This window comes from Maylandia zebra, linkage group LG7 (assembly GCF_041146795.1).
Source record: "Maylandia zebra isolate NMK-2024a linkage group LG7, Mzebra_GT3a, whole genome shotgun sequence".
In the NCBI taxonomy this organism is placed as follows: domain Eukaryota; kingdom Metazoa; phylum Chordata; class Actinopteri; order Cichliformes; family Cichlidae; genus Maylandia; species Maylandia zebra.
The window spans coordinates 26,356,365-26,374,418 of NC_135173.1; the positions used below are offsets into that span (position 1 = coordinate 26,356,365).

Here is an 18,054-nt window from a genome sequence, read left to right on the forward strand (position 1 = left end):
GAGGTATGCCAACACAGAGACAGCAGGCAAACCAGTCTTTAGAATATTGGCTATTAGCAAAGATCTGTCTATTTTAACATTATTGTGGCATGTTTAATAAGACAAGGATGCCAAAGTAATTTTACATCGTGGGCCAGCTTTGATCTTAAATGGGCCAAACCAGAGAAACTCCTCTTTCTGTCAGTGTAAACATATTTAACTACACAATTAATCCCATTTAATGTGGAATTTCAACAGAACAACTCAGTTTTTCTACATGATAGAGAAATTCTTTTGTAGTAAATGCAGGAAATCTGTCAGCACAAATAAATATGTAAAATTACACTTTCTATACAATGTCTCTTTCCCCCCCGAGGACCCACTGTAAAAAATAGAAATTTCTAAAGTAGAAAGGGACTTCTCTGTGTTATAATTGATGTTGTTTATCTATTAGTTAATTACTTTGGTGTAATATGAATAGCTGTTGTGGATGTCCTTATCAGAACAAAACACTGTAAAACCAATGAAAATATGGTTAAAAGTCCCAAATCTGCCCTCCCTCAAAATTTCCAAAGCCATCCAGTGGTCTGGTTTGGGGCCTTTGCTGGGTAGATTCTGTCCTATTGTTTGACACCTCTGAGCTAAAGTACAGATGTCTGAAAGACTGGATCATTGGCTACAATAATTCAGAAACTCTGTAGACACCATGGGACCGGTATTTTGTCAGCAACATTTCATTGTTTGTAAAACTATGATTATTGCAAAAACTAGCTGTGAGTCAGTCAGTATTTTTCTTTGTTCGAACCCTTTATTTTTTCAGTGTTCCAATCAAGCTCACGTACTAGATGCATGTTTTTTCTTTTCTTTTGCTCCATAGGTTCCAGAAGCCATCAGAAAGTGCCAGCGGGCTGGAATCACTGTTCGCATGGTGACTGGAGACAATATCAATACTGCCCGTGCAATTGCCATTAAATGTGGCATTTTGCATCCTGGAGATGATTTCCTGTGTTTGGAGGGCAAAGAGTTCAACCGACGCATTCACAATGAAATGGGAGAGGTCAGACAAACATAAAGAAAGAGGATTTGACTGATCAGTAGATGACTGTGAAAATAAGAAAAGTGACACAATAAAAACACAAACATTAGAATGCTGTGTGAGATGTGCATTTATGCATTTACTTACCATTATGGCCTGGCTCACTGTTACAAATGTGATAAGGACTAGTCTATTGGTTTGTTCTCCATTTTTATGCTTCGTGAGCCAACCAGTGCTGCCACTAAGCACCAGTCACACACACTTTTCTTCACTGTCCTTCACTTTAAATCAAAGGTACAGCAGAGTATTTTCATAAAGCCTTTAATAACACAGTTTGTCTGCATTAGTTTGTTTTGCTGCACATTTCACAGTATGAGAAAAACATGATGTCACATGTTAAAAACATGAGAAGAAGAAAGTGTACTTTATTGGTCCCCGTGGGGAAAATCCCTCTCTGCATTTAACCCATTCACTCAGTGAAGCAGTGGGCAGCCACTGGGCGCCCGGGGAGCAGTGTGTAGGGACGGTACCTTGCTCAGGGGTACCTCAGGGTAGCTGTTCAGGGGAATCGAACCCCCGACCTTCCGATCATGGGGCCACCACTCTACCTACTGAGCTATCCCTGCCCCCATGAGGACTTATATGTAAGCTTTAAATTTAACAAATTTCCCACGTGTGAGACTAATAAAGGTTATCTTATCTTATCTTAAATCTCCATTTTATGCCACTGAGCAGTCCTTACCTTATGATCTTCCACTTCTGTCCTGTCTTTCTTTTCTTTCTCCATCTCTGAGTGAAGTTAGCTCTCATTCTCTCCCTGTGAAATACAATCAGCTGGACCTTAAGGCAGCAGAAGCACTGTGTGACAAAATGCACAGACAAACAGTTGATAGAAGCTGCATTTATTTATGCTTGCTACTCTTTTGAAGGGGTAGCAGGACAACTGCAGTTGTTCTGGTGTTGTGCCAAAAACAAAAAAACACTGGCCCACTTTAACCCCTGACCATGGCACAAAGTTTTGCCTCGTTCGTCTCTTTTTATGCAACAAAAAATAACTACTCATGTGAAGTACAGATATATGAAAATTCTATTTAATTACAGTAACAAAGTATTTGTACTTTTTTACTTCCTACCTCTGTAACTTTAATTCAATTTGATTTGATCAACATAGCCTCAGTTAATGATAGTTATCTGAACAACAACAGTTATTCTATGGTATGGTAGAGGCCCTCTCAATGATTTGCTCATCCCCTTGAAAATTGTGAGGAAGCATATGCTGCATCTGGTTGGAAGGTCAGCACAATTAGTCGGACAAACAGTGATTTAAATCAATATTCTGCCGTTAAAACATAGATATTTTTTTTGGTCTTCTCTCTCTTTTTGTTTTGCAGATTGAGCAGGAACGTCTTGATAAGATTTGGCCCAAGCTCCGAGTCCTCGCTCGATCATCTCCAACGGACAAACACACTTTGGTCAAAGGTTAGACACATCTGGATCAAAGAGGGGGGGTGGGGCAGGAGACAGTTAGTGACAAGGGGTAGATTGAACCATTGAGAGAAGGACAATTTATGTTTACAGGAAAATTTGTACACAAGAAGGTTCATTTTGAGTTACATAAATATGAATATTAAAAGCAATAGAAATTAAACCTTACAAAGTAAATATAAGAAAATGTGGAAAGAAATTGAAAGGCAGCTTATGTTAAAGTTGATCCTTTGGCACTGTTAAACATTAGTAAGGTATTAGTAATTATTGAATTCATTATTTGTAAAGCATTTAGTTTTGTAACCAAGCCTCTAAAAGTCAAAAGAAAAGAAAAGCAAACACCCATTTTTAACATTTCATTTATCAGTTACATCCAGATCCAAAGAAATATTGATTAAGCATTCTAAAAACGTAATTTTGAAAATGGATTCTATCAGGAGTAATGCTTTACAAATAATGAATAAAGTATTTACTCATACCTTATTAATGCTCAAAAATGTGTAGTCATTATAACCAGTGTTGGTCAAGTTACTTGAAAAAAGTAATCAGTAACTAATTACTGATTACTTATTTTCAAAAGTAATTAATTACTTAGTTACTTTTTAAAAACACGATTTACAACCTGAATAGGTAATAAAGCGATAGATCTTTCAGCCCAATTCTACTTTTTCTACATAATTGAGCCCGTTCTCACTCCCGAGGCGTAACATGTTGACGTTTTGTCACGTCCCGCGGCGTTCCTGAGGAACGCGAAAGGAGACCTTCGGCGTTCTTATGGTACGTGGCGGGTTATGGCTGGAATCCAGTGCAATGACGCTCCCGCGGTAATAGACGTTCCAGCCCTGTATTCCAGCCCTAAACCTAACCTTATCCCTAGCCCTAACCATAACCTTATTCCTGATCTTAACCAGGACTATAATGATGTTAAATAGCGTGTTTCTAAGCGATTTGAAGAAAAAGAGCGAACATGTGTAGATGGAGTCCAGACGGTTCTCATATTTCCTCTTTTTTCCGAGGTCGTCATTTAGGAACGTGGTGGGTAGCCGAAAACGTAATATGTTGACGATTTGTCACCTAGCGTAAAATGTTACGCTTTGGGAGTGAGAACGGGTTGAATCGATCATACAAAATGTAATCAAATGGAAAGGTCCCTTTTTAAAACTTGTTTTATTAGTTGTAATCTTTTAACTTTATGCATCAAGCAAAAATTTTATTATATGCAACATTCTCTGACTGGAAGAAATTTGTTTAATATTTAAACCTATTTTCTGCACATTCCAGCACATAAAATATATTTTGGTGTGTGTTTACACGCACTCTTTCAAATAGATGCAAGTAAAACACAGCAGAAAATAAATAAAGTCACAGACTAGCGGTCCTGTTGCTCTATTTTCACCTGTAAAGCAGGAGTGGCGTAGGGAGGTTTACCCTGGTGCAGGTGTGCCGCAGCGGTCAGTGGAAGAATCCGCGAGTTTCTCTGTGAATTTCCCATTACGTCGTAGCACACTCTGTGCTTGCTCGGAAGTTTAGGGGGTTTTTTCGCTGTAAAAAGAAGTTTTCTTCTCACGCACAGCAGACGCTAATGTTTTTGTCACTTTTTATGGAATCAAACTTAAAGTAAGGTCAGTGCTTCCACGCTTTAAACACTGCACGCTCATACTCTCTCCCGCACTCGATATATGATCCACTGTTGATCGGCACACAGCTGTTGCCACGAAGTCGCACTTGCTTACGTCACTGTCATGAGACATTCTCGCAAAAAAAATCACGGTTTTAGTAACGCAGTAACGCAGCGTTCCTACGGGAAAGTAACGGTAATCTAATTACCGTTTTTGCAATAGTAATCCCTTACTTTACTCGTTACTTGATAAAAGTAATTCGATTACAGTAACGCGTTACAAGTAATGCGTTACTGCCCATCTCTGATTATAACACATATCACTTGTCTTTTCAGGAATTATTGACAGCACAGTCTTTGAGCAGAGGCAGGTTGTTGCAGTAACTGGAGATGGAACAAATGATGGTCCTGCCCTAAAAAAAGCAGATGTTGGCTTTGCTATGGTAACTTCAGCAGTCATCAAAAGTCAATGTATTTTAACATTTAGTTACATGTTGTTATAGCATTTTTGCAATGGTGTTTAATATTAAATGCTATTAAATATTGAATATTATTTGCACTGATAATAACGATAGGTTCGTAAACTAGCATACATGCTATGATCTGCAGGGCATCGCAGGGACGGATGTGGCTAAGGAGGCGTCTGACATCATCCTGACAGACGATAATTTCAGCAGCATTGTTAAGGCTGTTATGTGGGGCAGGAATGTCTACGACAGCATATCTAAATTCTTGCAGTTCCAGCTCACCGTCAATGTGGTTGCTGTCACTGTGGCCTTTACCGGAGCCTGCATCACCCAGGTCAGAGCCACCTGAAAACCTCCACTGTCTATCTGTGACTGACTTTAACCATATGTACTGTACATTTATTTAGCTAAATTTTAAAATGCAATTTTCTTGGAATTTCTGTAAATACTTTGGAGTAAAATGGCTAAAACCCAACTGGGTCTGCATAAATATAGAGGGTGAACCCCACTGCAAGAAGTGGGACAGTTCTTGGTGCATGAAATATCATTTCTTTGATGAAGAATGACCCAGAGCTTGAGAGTGAGAGATACTAGCTAAATATAATTGTGTTTACCTCAATGTATGCTCAGCACTCGAGTTCTGGAACCATTTGCTTGGAGAAGCTTTGTACTTTATTCAGCTCTGGACTGGAGGTGGAGACTATGTATATTTGTATATCCCAGTTTAGTGGGCAGTCACTAAACTGGGACAAGTTGCTGTGTGTGAGATAGAAAGAAAGTGGTTGTGTACCATTGGGTTGTTAAATGGTTGTTAAATCATTTCTGCCAATATAGTTAATGAGAGCTCAGAGTATTTTTGAATCCCTGGGTGGGGTCCTGGAAGGTGCCCCTACTGGGGACTCCATTGTCCTGCGGGTGGACCTTAATGCTTATTTGGGTAATGACTGTGACTCCTGTAAGAATCAGAATCAGAATCAGAATACTTTATTGATCCCTGGGGGAAATTATTTTTTGTTACAGTGCTCCATTTTAAACCAACATTAAGACAAGACAGACAATACGCTAACTAAGAATAGTACAATATATACATATATATACATACATACATACATAAGTCACTTATAAATAAATATTTGGAAAAGAAACATGTGTAGTTGTAGCAGCAAACAGTGTGTTAAGTGGATGCGTTGTACAGGGAGATGGCCACAGGCAGGAATGATTTCCTGTGTCGTTCAGTGGTGCTTTTCGGTAATCTCAGTCTCTCACTGAACGAGCTCCTGTGACTGACCAACATGTCATGGAGTGGGTGGGAGGTGTTATCCAACATTGTCTTTATCTTGGACAGCATCCGCCTCTCCGACACCACCTTGAGGGAGTCCAGCTCCATCCCCACAACATTGCTGGCCTTACGGATCAGTTTATTAAGTCTCTTGGCATCTGCGACCCTCAGCCTGCTCCCCCAGCATGCAACAGCATAGAGGATCGCACTGGCCACCACAGACTCATAGAAAATCCTCAGCATTTTCTGGCAGATGTTGAAGGACCTCAGTCGCCTCAAAAAATAGAGACGACTCTGGCCCTTCCTGTAAAGTGCTGTGGTGTTTTTAGCCCAGTCCAGTTTATTGTCAATGTGTACTCCAAGGTATTTATAGTCCTCCACAATGTCAACACTGACCCCCTGGATTGAAACAGGGGTCAAGTGTTTCCTGGTCTTCCTGAAGTCCACGATCAGTTCCTTGGTCTTTGCCACGTTGAGCTGCAGATGATTCTGCTCACACCACGTGACAAAGGAGTCGACCACAGCCCGGTACTCTGTCTCATCATCCCTGCTGATGCATCCAACCACCGCAGAGTCATCAGAAAACTTCTGAAGATGGCAGGTCTCTGTGCAGTGGCTGAAGTCTGTGGTGTAGAGGGTGAAGAGGAAGGGGGAGAGGACAGTCCCCTGTGGTGCCCCTGTGTTGCTAATCACCTTGTCAGACACACACTGTGGGAGACGTACATATTGTGGTCTTCCTGTCAGGTAATCAACAATCCAGGACACCAGAGAAGCATCCACCTGCATCGCTGCTAACTTATCACCCAGGAGGGTCGGCCTGATGGTGTTGAAAGCACTGGAAAAGTCAAAAAACATGACCCTCACAGTGCTCGCCGGCTGGTCCAGATGGGTGTAGACACGATTGAGCAGGTAGATGATGGCGTCCTCTGTTCCGAGACGAGGCTGATAAGCGAACTGAAGGGGATCCAGATGTGGTCTTACTATGGGTCGCAGCTGGTCCAGGATGAGCCTTTCCAGGGTCTTCATGATGTGGGAGGTCAGTGCCACGGGCCTGTAATCCTGGGGGCCACTGGGACGAGGCGTCTTTGGTACAGGGACGAGGCATGATGTCTTCCACATCACCGGGACCCTCTGCAGACTCAGACTCAGCATAAACAGTTTATGAAAGACTCCACACAGCTGGGGGGCACAGGTCTTGAGGACAAGGGGACTCACTCCGTCTGGTCCAGCAGACTTGCCTGAGTGAAGTCTCCTCATTTGCATCTCAACCTGGTATTGAGTGAAGGTGATGGGTGGGGGAGGGGTGTCAGGAATCTCACAGGAGGCAACATGTGAAGAGAGAGGCTGGCACAGTGGTGTGGCTCTGGATTCCAGGCTGACTGCAGGTGAGGTTGTGGGGGTGGGAGCAGACACTGTGGTGTCGAATCTATTGAAAAACAGATTCAACTCGTCGGCTCTATTCTCACCTCCCTCAGCTCCCCTGCTGTTGGTTGGCCTGAATCCAGTGATGGTCTTCATGCCCCTCCACACCTCTCTCATGCTGTTCTGCTGGAGTTTCCACTCCAGCTTCCTCCTGTAATTGTCCTTAGCCTCTCTGATCTTGTCCTTTAGTAACACCTGGACCTTCCTCACCTCCTCTTTGTTGCCCCCTCTGAAAGCCCTCTTCTTGTTGTTGAGGAGGGCTTTGATGTCCTTAGTCACCCACGGCTTGTTATTTGGGTAACAATGAACAGTCTGAGCTGGAACAATGGAGTCGGTGCAGAAAGTTATGTAGTCTGTGATACACTCAGTAAGCCCATTGATGTCCTCGGCGTGAGGCTCACAGAGTGTTTCCCAGTTGGTCACCTCGAAACAGCACTGTAGTTCCGCTATTGCCTCCTCTGACCACCTCCTAACAGTCCTGGTGGTCACAGGTTCCCTCCTCACAATTGGCACATAGCGGGGGGTGAGGTGAATCAGGTTATGATCTGACCTACCAAGTGGGGGGAGGGAGGAGGAGCTGTATGCATCCTTGACGTTAGCATACAGTAAGTCTAAAGTTTTCTCTCCCCTGGTGGGACAGTCCACATATTGTTTGAATGTTGGTAGTGTATTGTCCAGTGATACATGGTTGAAGTCACCCGAGATCACAATAAAGGCACTCGGGTGCTGAGTCTGTAGCCGAGCTATGGCAGAGTGGATAGTGTCACATGCAGCTGTGGGGTTAGCAGAGGGGGGAACATAAACAGCCACCAAGATGACGTGAGAGAATTCCCTGGGTAAATAATACGGCCTGAGTCCAACAGCACACAGTTCAGTGTCCGGGCAACAAATCCTTTCTTTGATTGTTATGTTGGCAGGGTTACACCACCGGTTGTTAACTAAAACAGCAAGCCCACCTCCTTTACGCTTACCGCTAGCGATGCTGTCCCTGTCCGCCCGAACAGTGTGGAAGCCTTCCACGGAAGCATTCTCATCGGGAATGACCTGGTGCAGCCATGATTTGGTGAAACACATCAGGCTACACTCTCGGTATTCCCTCTGACTCCGTACCAGTGCTGAGAGCTCGTCGATTTTACTTGCCAACGATCGCACATTTCCCATCACGATAGACGGCAGACACGGTTTAAACCTCCTCCTCGCTTCGAGCCTCCGCTGTCTCACCGTCACCTTTTTTCTTCTCTTCTGTCCTTGACCTCTGCATCCCCGATGTGTTTTCCTCCAAATTTCAGCTGGTACTTCTGCGGGCACTTCTGCGGGCGTGACAGGGAGGAATGGCCTGCTGGATCTGAACCCAAGTGGTGCTGTTATTGGACTTCTGTGCCTAGCTAATATCATGTCTAACTATGTGGGTGCTTTTAAGTGCACCTTGCACCAGGAATTGCGATCATAAGCCATAGCTCTCATCTGGGGTAAGGGATGGGTGGGGCTCAGGAGGTAGAGCAGGTTATTTACTAATTGGAAGATTGGTGGATTGATACCTGGCTGTTGCAGTTGGCATACCAAAGTATCCTTGGGCAAAATACTTAACACTGTTTTTTCTGATATGTTCATTAAAATGTGAATGTATATGAACATTAGAAAGCACTCAGACATAGAAAAGGTGCTTGTGTGAATAGATTAACAAGAGTATCCAGAGCCAGAAGTATCCCATACGTCCTGTATAACTGGATATATTATATAGGAGATGTAAGCATAAGAAAGAGCCCTTTGTCACTTGTACTCTTTGTAACCTTTATGGAAAGAATTTCTAAGTGCAGCCAAGTATCAGACATGGCCAGTTCCATTTTGCAGATGGTACAATTCTATTACTCTTACTGAACACTACCTGGGTCAATACCTTGCAGTGAGTATAAAGTGACTGGGGTGACAATTAGCACATCAAATTCTGAGACCAATGGTTCTCAGCTGGAGAGCCTCCTCTGGGTAAATGCACTGCACCTCTTATATAGTGCTAGTTCTACTCTATTTGAGCACTCAAAGCACTTTATACAACTTGCCTTATTCACCCATTCACACAAGTACTTTCTTTGTAAGCTCTTTCTATCTAACATTCACACAGCAACTTGGGGTTAGTTTCTTTGGCATGCAGACTGAAGCAGACAGGGATTGGACCACCAGGGATTGGACCCACTCTGTCTCCTGAGCTACAGCCTCCCCAGAGGAGTTCAAGTATCTTGGGCTCTTGTTTACAGGCGAAGAAATAAAAGAGTGGGAAGTGGACTGAAAAACAGGTGTAGCATCTGCAATGTTGTAGATGCCTATTGCCTGTTGTGGTGAAGCATGTGACTGCAGAGTGCAATAACATTCTTACCCTGCCCCATGGACACAAACTATGGACGGTGTCAAAAAGAATGAGATCATAGATTTAAGTGGGAAATTAGCTTTCCCTGAAGGGTGTCTGGGATCTCCCTTAGAGATGTAGTGAAGTGTTCAGTCATTTGTGAGGGACTCAGAGTACAGCTACTACTAATCCACAATAAAAGAAGGATGATGACCTTGGGGCAGACCCCTGACATACTGGTGGTTTGGACTGTGTCTGCCACATATGTGCAGCCACATATAAAATATAACATATAAAATATAGCATATATCGCATTTTACATCATAAATTCAGAATGAGAAGATTTTGAGGTATGGTTTTTACAATTGAGGTTTATGGTTTTGTGTATTTTAGTGCATATTTATTCATGACTTAGTGACCGTTGTGTATAATTTTGGTCAGGTAAGCTTGTTTTAAATGTCCTATAGAAATAAGTACAGAAGTACTTGAGTTGACTTTATTTTGACTTCAACAACCAGACGAGATCACTTGAAAATGATTCAGGCAAACTGGGTGAACATTTTATTTTGGTTGGATGAGTAGAAATTAGTAGACATGATATTACTTCCATGCACCTATCAGAGTTTAGCAACGTTTAAAGCTTAAGTTATTGCAGAGATGGTTATGGGTTTACAACGTGAGTTCTAAACTACTAAAGGCATTGGAACCTCTTGAATGTTGAATGCTTACATGAAGAACATCACAATCAATATCCTTCCCGAGAATTGTCTAAGGAGCTTGGAAAGAAAATTCCTGAGAATTAACAAACTAAATTCTCAATACCAATTCCCATCCTAATATTTTTAATTAATGCTTTGTGTATATAATCAAAACCATAATTTGAAATTCTGTTTGTAAATGTTTATTCATAGGTGCCTTTTCTGTCTGTTTATGCTTTTTGGATTTAACGGATGATTTTCCTCTTCTAAATACCATACAAAAAATGTTTCCAGGACTCTCCTCTGAAAGCTGTGCAGATGTTATGGGTGAACCTCATCATGGACACATTTGCTTCGCTGGCCCTTGCCACGGAGCCACCGACTGAGGCACTGCTGCTCAGGAACCCATACGGCCGCAAGAAGCCGCTCATCTCCCGCACCATGATGAAGAACATTCTGGGACATGGCGTCTACCAGCTGACCATAATCTTCACCCTACTCTTTGCTGGTCAGTGAACACATCACACAAGACCAGTTTTACCCTTCTTTGTTAGGGTCGCCATATTAGGAGATTTTATAGTACATGGCCCCGTCCATAATTCTGGCTGGTTTGTAGGGTATGAAATACTTATTTCACTTAATGACATGCACATTAATTTATAACTTAAGGTGACTGCAGCAATAGTGGTGACACAGCGTAAGTCAAATCAGGACCAATCAAAATGGGAAAGATACAGATACAGGTGTAAATACACCCAAGTTATCCTGAGGAAGCAGTTTGATCCAGATTGTTTGGGTACATATGACCATATTCTTTTAACAATGTATAAAGGTGATCTGGGCACTTTATTACTGCACAAGCAATAATAAAGTGCAGTAAGATGAATGACTTGGTTTAATTTTGGGTCAGGTTGCGGGTCTGGTAATAATAACTGGATTATTAGTTCCATAACCCGACTGTAGTTGGTGGGTTGGTAGGTGCGGAAGGATATAACAGGACAGCTTTTGCTAATGGAAGTAATGCATTAATAATGCATGTTTATTTGCATACAGAACATGAATGTCAGCTTCAGTTCCAAATGTGAAGATACCTTCCAATGCCAGGTGTGAACTGACACACTTAGGGCTCTCCACGTGTGATCAGATCAGCCAAGATGAATGTTGATGCTGAGTGTTTATCACAGCACTCCCTTCAGTCACACATCTTTGTACTGTATTTTACATTACGTCCATATATGTAATAATCTTGTGTCTTTTTGTAGTTTGTTGTCCTTGTAAACAAACTTTACGAAAGCTGATTCTTAAAGGGATTTTAATAGGTTTTGTGTGGCAAATGTCACTAAAGTATTGCTTGAAAATGTCTTAGTATTTACTTTTTTTTTTTTAAAATTAACATTTTTGAAAAATATACAGACTTCATGTTCAGTGACCTTTGATCCTCCTTACAGGTGAGACGCTGTTTGACATCGACAGTGGCAGGAATGCCCCGCTTCACGCCCCGCCCTCTGAGCACTATACCATCGTGTTCAATACTTTTGTCCTCATGCAGATCTTCAATGAGTTTAATGCCCGCAAGATCCATGGAGAGAGAAACGTTTTTGAGGGTGTCTTCAGAAACCCCATCTTCTGCTCCATCATCTTCGGAACCTTCGTCTCACAGGTAACCCTGGAAAAAAAGAAGTCGTCAGCCTGTTCAGGCTCGATGGAATTAAAAGAATTTTCATATAATGTTGTTGCTCTGTCCTCTTGTAGTTCATAATTGTACAGTTTGGAGGTAAACCTTTTAGCTGTGTGGACCTAACCCTTGAGCAATGGCTTTGGTGCATCTTCTTGGGCCTCGGCAGTCTGCTGTGGGGACAGGTAAGAAACTGTTTTTGCTAAAATGAAAATTTTTTAAATTGATTGCTGTTACGATTATTTAAAAAGAAAGTACACTTTTTTATTTCTAAGGTTTTTTGTATCAGGACATTGTCATGGTCCTGGGTCATTTGACCCAGCGTTTTGAGTTTTCCTGTGTTTTTGTTATTTTGTATTATGATCTATGTATACTGTAAGTTCTCGTTGCTAGTCTTAAGTTTATTTCCATAGTGCTTGGTTATCCTGTTTTGAGTTTTTTATGGTCCCAGTTAGGGATGGGGATCGTTTAGGTTTTATCCGATACCGGTGCCAAATCGGTGCTTAAACGGTGCTCGAACCGGTGCTTAAAGAATGGAGAACACAAACTTTGTCCAAAAACCTCTCATGTTCAGCTGTTTTTTTTGTAAAAAGATAACAATGTTAGCCTTTTCTGCAGCTATGGGGCATATATGGCATCACTCTTGGCTGGAAGCAGTGCTTAAACAATGGAAAAAACACAAACTTTGTCCAAAAACCTCTCATGTTTAACTGTTTCCCACTTTTTCTTTGGTCATTTTAGCCTTTTTGGCCGGGGTGAAGGGAGTATCTGCCATCAAACAAGAAGACAGCCGCATGTAACTACGACGGTGTTTGCTAGTTCACCTTACATGCATTAATTTAATAACGTGGTTAGCCTACTCAACGTAAATTACACACGAACAACATGAAGCTACTCACACAGAGAAGAACGGCTGCTGCTGCATCATCATCCTCATCATTTCTGCTACACTGGCAGGGCTAGGGGCCAGGACTCTATTCTTCGGGTTTTTGGGGGATGTTGCTCCGGGTCCGATAACTGGCAACCCACCCGACGTGCACGGTGTGAGGTCTCGCAGCAAGCTATCAAATACGGCGCATTTCTCGGCTTTTAAAAAAAACGCTATGCGTCGCCAGCTGTTTAATCGGATTCGAGGTGTTACCTCCTTTGACAGTATCACAGTATCAGCTTAAAGCACTTGTTGCAGGCTGCTGAGTTTGCATATTTTGCTGTGAAGTACAGCCAGACTTTTGACCGCTTCGCCTTGGGCATTTTTAATCTGTAGCTCTGCTCTAACAGAACGTACGTACCTGGCCCCGCCTACTATCCTCGGAAACGTAAAATGATTGGCTAGAATCTAAAGTGTATCACAGCTCAGGAAAAAAAAGCACCGAAATAAAGCACCGAAATGTGCGCTGCTTTTCGGTCTGGTTACTACCGTTTATGTCAGAACCGGTGCCATCATGGCACCGGACACCGGTACCCATCCCTAGTCCCAGTTTAGTTCCTTGATTATTTAATATTTTTCCCTTGTGTCGTTGCCCTCTGTGTCTCCCTCTGTGCATTTGTGTTTATGTGTTTGTATGCGTTCTTGTGCCTTGTTTCCCCTCCTTGTGTTTTATTCCATAATTTTTATCCATCCTCCACTCCTGTGTCATGTTCCCCAGTTTCCTGTTTTATTGTGAAGGTCTCGTGTTCCCATGTTCAGCGTATTTTATTTTGCTTCCCCTGTGGCGTCATGTTCATTTGTAGCAGCTGTGTTCCTTGCGGGTCCTCACTTCCCCCGTTATCCTTCTATGTATTTATCTCAGCATCTCGCTCAGTCCTGTGTTGCGATCTCCCTCATGGTTGTGTGTCTCTCCTTTCTCCCAGTTTAGTTTTTGTATTGCTGGGAATAAAGCTGTGTTGTTTTTGGGTTTTTTTTCCAATTTTCTCCGTGTATCTGCATAATCTGTAATCTGGTCCTCAGTTGGTTTAAAAAATTATTTAAATACAAACTTGACGAAGAACAGCGATACATGACATATTACACTATATCATGATTAAACTAAGCCAAAACACAGAAGCACTGTATGAAGTTTACCCTTATTGCTTTCATAGAAATTGACAAGTAGGAGCCAAGTGCTGCGAATCAATTCCTTCTTCTTTTGGCTGGTCCCAAAGAAGACCAGCCACAGCAGATCGCTTTATGCCTCTCATTTTATTCCTAGTATCCTTTTCTGATACATCAACCCAGTGGATGTCCTCTTTCACTACATCCATGAATCTTCTCAGTGTTGTTAGCTAATAGCTCCATATTCATGGTAAATGGTAAATGGACTGGTTCTTATATAGCGCTTTTCTACTCTTCTGAGCATTCAAAGCACTTTACACAACTTGTGCATTCACCCATTCACACCCATTCGCACCAGCACATTTTCTAACTAACATTCATACTCCGATGGATGCATCGGAGAGCAATCTGGGGTTAGTATCTTGCCCAAGGATATTTGGCATGCAGTCTAGGGGAAGCCAGGAATCAAACCACCAACCTTCCAATCAGTAGATGACCTGCTGTATCGCCTGAGCTACAGCCATTCAGTTTCCTTTGTCCAGTATATCCACTATCCCTCCTCTGCTCAAACAATCTGACTTGCGAGATGGTTTAGAAATGGTTTAAACATTCCAACAGTAACTAAAGCTTCCAACAGACCTTAAAGAAATAACCACTATGACTTCATGCCTATGACATCTGCATAATGTGTCGAAGAACTATCAACTGAAACTAAAGTACGGTGAATCAATCAGGCAAGTCATTAGGAACTCTTTGTCTTTTACAATGGGAGTGGTGTTAAAAAGAAATAAAGTTAAAAGAACAACTCACATTCAAAAAGACTCACACTCACTGGTAAACATTGCCCGCCTCAGTGTGATGGGCATAATTTTACCTGAGCCTACATTATGTTAACAGAAATAAAAAAAACAGACTAGTAAATGCATCAATAATAGACCACAAGAGTAGGATGCTCAATACCACAATACTTGAATAAACAAAATAAATAAGAGAATGGATGGATGGATGAATGAAGAAATAATGACCTCTTTGCAGATAATCATCATGAGACAATGGTTGCATTAAATCTTCATATTGAGGTGTCCAGGATGCGCTGCTGCTATCTTTGACAGGTGCAATATTTTTTTAAATTTTGTCAGTTGGTGTCAAGTGTCCCGACAAAGTGGCTGACGTTTCTGAAGACAGCAGGTCATGCCACACTGCAGGAAGAGATCCCTGATGGGTCCGATGAGGGTAATGATGTGGTTGACCACGGAGACCTCGAGCTAAGCAAAGGCCACATCCTGTGGTGCCGCGGCCTGAGCCGCATCCAGACACAGGTACGATTTCAGGCTTAAAGATACATTTGTGTCTCATGTGTTTTGCCAGATATCTTTTGTATAATTATCTGGTTAAAAATTCCTGAGGAGATTTAAATTTCAACTGGTTGTTGAACCACTGTTACCATCAGAAATCGTGATGTCATCAATTTGTGAAGTTTAAACTACAGAGTAAATCTGTCAGACAGGAAATAAAGTGATTGAATGATGTAGGACCTTATGTTTGGGCTTATTTTGATCAACAGTCAGAATCTATGTGGTTGAATGTCCTGTAAATCAGCGGTCCCCAACCCCCGGGCCACGGACCGGAACTGGTACGTGAGTCGTTTGGTACCGGGCCGCGAGAGTTGAGGATTGGGTGTGAAATGTATGGTTTTCAGGGGTTTTATTGGTTATTTTGTTATCGTTTTTATCGTTAACTCAGTTTTCCTGGGTCTTTTCACGTGTGTTATGAATAAATCTTATTTTTTTCGGTACCGGTACTAGTTTTAATTTGTTGTATTTATCCGCGACACCTTAAAGGCCGGTCCATGAAAATATTGTCAGGCATAAACCGGTCCGTGGCACAAAACAGGTTGGGGACTGCTGCTGTAAATGATCTACCTGAGTTGACTCACTGTCTCTGATCTCCCAGATCCGTGTGGTGAAGGCCTTCAGGGACAGTGTGTCTCCCTATGAAGGTCTGGAGACACCTGAATCTCGCAGTTCCATTCACAACTTCATGAATCATCCCGAGTTCCGTATTGAAGACTCAGAACCTCAGATCCCCCTCATCGATGAAAATGAGAGTGAAGATGATCCCCCTACCAAACGAAACTCTATTTTCATCCCACCGCCACTTACTGGATTGTCCAGCCAGCCGCCTCTCCCCTTCACCCCCAACGAGAACAACAACGCCTTGGACCGTGTCATCCCGTTACATAAGGACATCTCCAGGTCTGCACTGGTCCCTCCCAACTCAGCAGGACTACCACCCTGTCCAGGAAGCCCCTTGCACAGTCTGGAAACCTCACTCTGAAGCCCCTCCCTCCTACCTGAACACCTCCTGTTACTAAAGTATGTTCGTACTGTGTTTTTTATGGTCAGAATTCTGGTTCTTCTGGGAGCCATGGACGGGAAAAAATTAAAAAGAGACTCACCAAATTGTTCCAACCAAGAGTTCATCTGCAGAAATGTTTCCAGATGTGCTTTTGTTCTGTGACAGCGACTCACACAGACTGTTTCCTTTTTTAATAGAAATGAACTTCTTGTTACTTAGGAGAATGTTGTTTGTGCAGGGAACAATGAGTAATCAGTTCTGATTGTGTACATATTCTGTTAATGTAGTTTTAAATGTGGGATGTTACAGTTTTTCAGCAGACCAGCTGATGGGAGCTGGTAGTGATGGTTCATGTTAGTTTTTTGTTAAGGATCTGTCACTGAAATGTTTAGTATTTTGTGTTGTAGAGAGAAAGTTTTGAGGGAGGTGTTTAATGTTGAATTTTATTTTAGTGTGGTTTTAGATTGAAAAAGTTACAAAAACAGTTATTAAAAGTTTCAAAAAATAGACATTGAGAGCTGGATAACTTTGGTAAAGCATTACGTCAGACAGGGTGAGAAGTTCGGCCATCCGGGAGGGGCTCAGAGTAGAGCAGCTGCTGCTCCACATCAAAAGGAGCCAGCTGAGGTGGTTCGGGCATCTGACAAGGATGCCCCCTGGGCGCCTCCTGGGTGAGGTGTTCCAGGCATGTCCCACCGGGAGGAGGCCCCGGGGCAGACCCAGGACACACTGGAGAGATTATATCTCTCGGCTGGCCTGGGAACGCCTTGGTATTCCCCTGGATAAGCTGGAGGAGGTGGCTGGGGAGAGGGAGGTCTGGGCCTCTTTGCTTAGGCTGCTGCCCCCGCGACCCGGCCCCGGACAAAGCGGATGAAGATGGATGGATGGATGGATTACGTCAGACAAAAGAAGAGCTGTAGCAGTTATCAAAAGTCTTTTCAAAAATTTTCACAATGAATTCACTGGATTATAGAGCCTTCCAGTCTCAGGCTTTACTTCACACACATTTCCTAAGATATGTCGTTAGACAGTATGTGACAGCACAGCACTGAAATGTTGTCATCATTCTTCATCTATGTGTCAAAAATTTAACAAAGAAAAAGTGGGATTAAAAAAAAGGTAATGCTACTGAAATATGTATGTTTTGTTTTGTTGTTTTGTTTTTTGCAAAAAGACGATTCTTTACAATATTTTAGAAAAAATACAAACATGTAAATAAGGTTACAAAAATGTAATATTTCAAGGATAACATTACAATTGCAAAAAATAAAAATGGGGGAAATTTGACAAACAAAACAAACAAATAAAACATGTTCAGTGTAAAAATAAAGCTCATATTTTCATCTTGCCATATTTCACTCTATCCTATAGCATGTCTGTGAAGGTTCTCAGTCATCCAGGTCATCGGACCACAGTGCACCTTCCCTTATCAGCTGGTAATATAGTGATGTTGTGGTCTTTGCTCAGGGAAGCAACTTACAACATTTCAAAACACCTTTCTACCATCCTGGCACCTCTTGTGGTGAACACCCCACATCACATCAAGAACTCCACGGCTTCAACGACAAGGTCCAGAAACTTACCCTGGATCCAGATGAAACCATGGTGTCCTTTGACGTAGTCTCTCTCTTCACTTGCATACCCACCACGGAGGCAGTGGAGAC

General features: G+C 42.3%; 1 protein-coding gene across 1 annotated transcript in view; it reads left to right on the top strand.

The window, feature by feature from the left end:
- LOC101484996 (plasma membrane calcium-transporting ATPase 1) overlaps positions 1-17,720 on the top strand; it is a 33,169-nt gene extending 15,449 nt beyond the window's left edge. The window contains exons 12-21 of the mRNA XM_014414486.3: positions 1-3; positions 857-1,036; positions 2,407-2,494; positions 4,455-4,561; positions 4,728-4,919; positions 10,620-10,833; positions 11,774-11,985; positions 12,078-12,185; positions 15,172-15,351; positions 15,986-17,720. The exon at positions 1-3 is cut by the window's left edge and continues 235 nt beyond it. Of these exons, the coding sequence (XP_014269972.3) occupies positions 1-3; positions 857-1,036; positions 2,407-2,494; positions 4,455-4,561; positions 4,728-4,919; positions 10,620-10,833; positions 11,774-11,985; positions 12,078-12,185; positions 15,172-15,351; positions 15,986-16,369 (1,668 nt within the window). The 3' untranslated portion in view covers positions 16,370-17,720. The remainder of the gene's footprint in view (positions 4-856; positions 1,037-2,406; positions 2,495-4,454; positions 4,562-4,727; positions 4,920-10,619; positions 10,834-11,773; positions 11,986-12,077; positions 12,186-15,171; positions 15,352-15,985) is intronic.
- Positions 17,721-18,054: the final 334 nt, after the last annotated feature.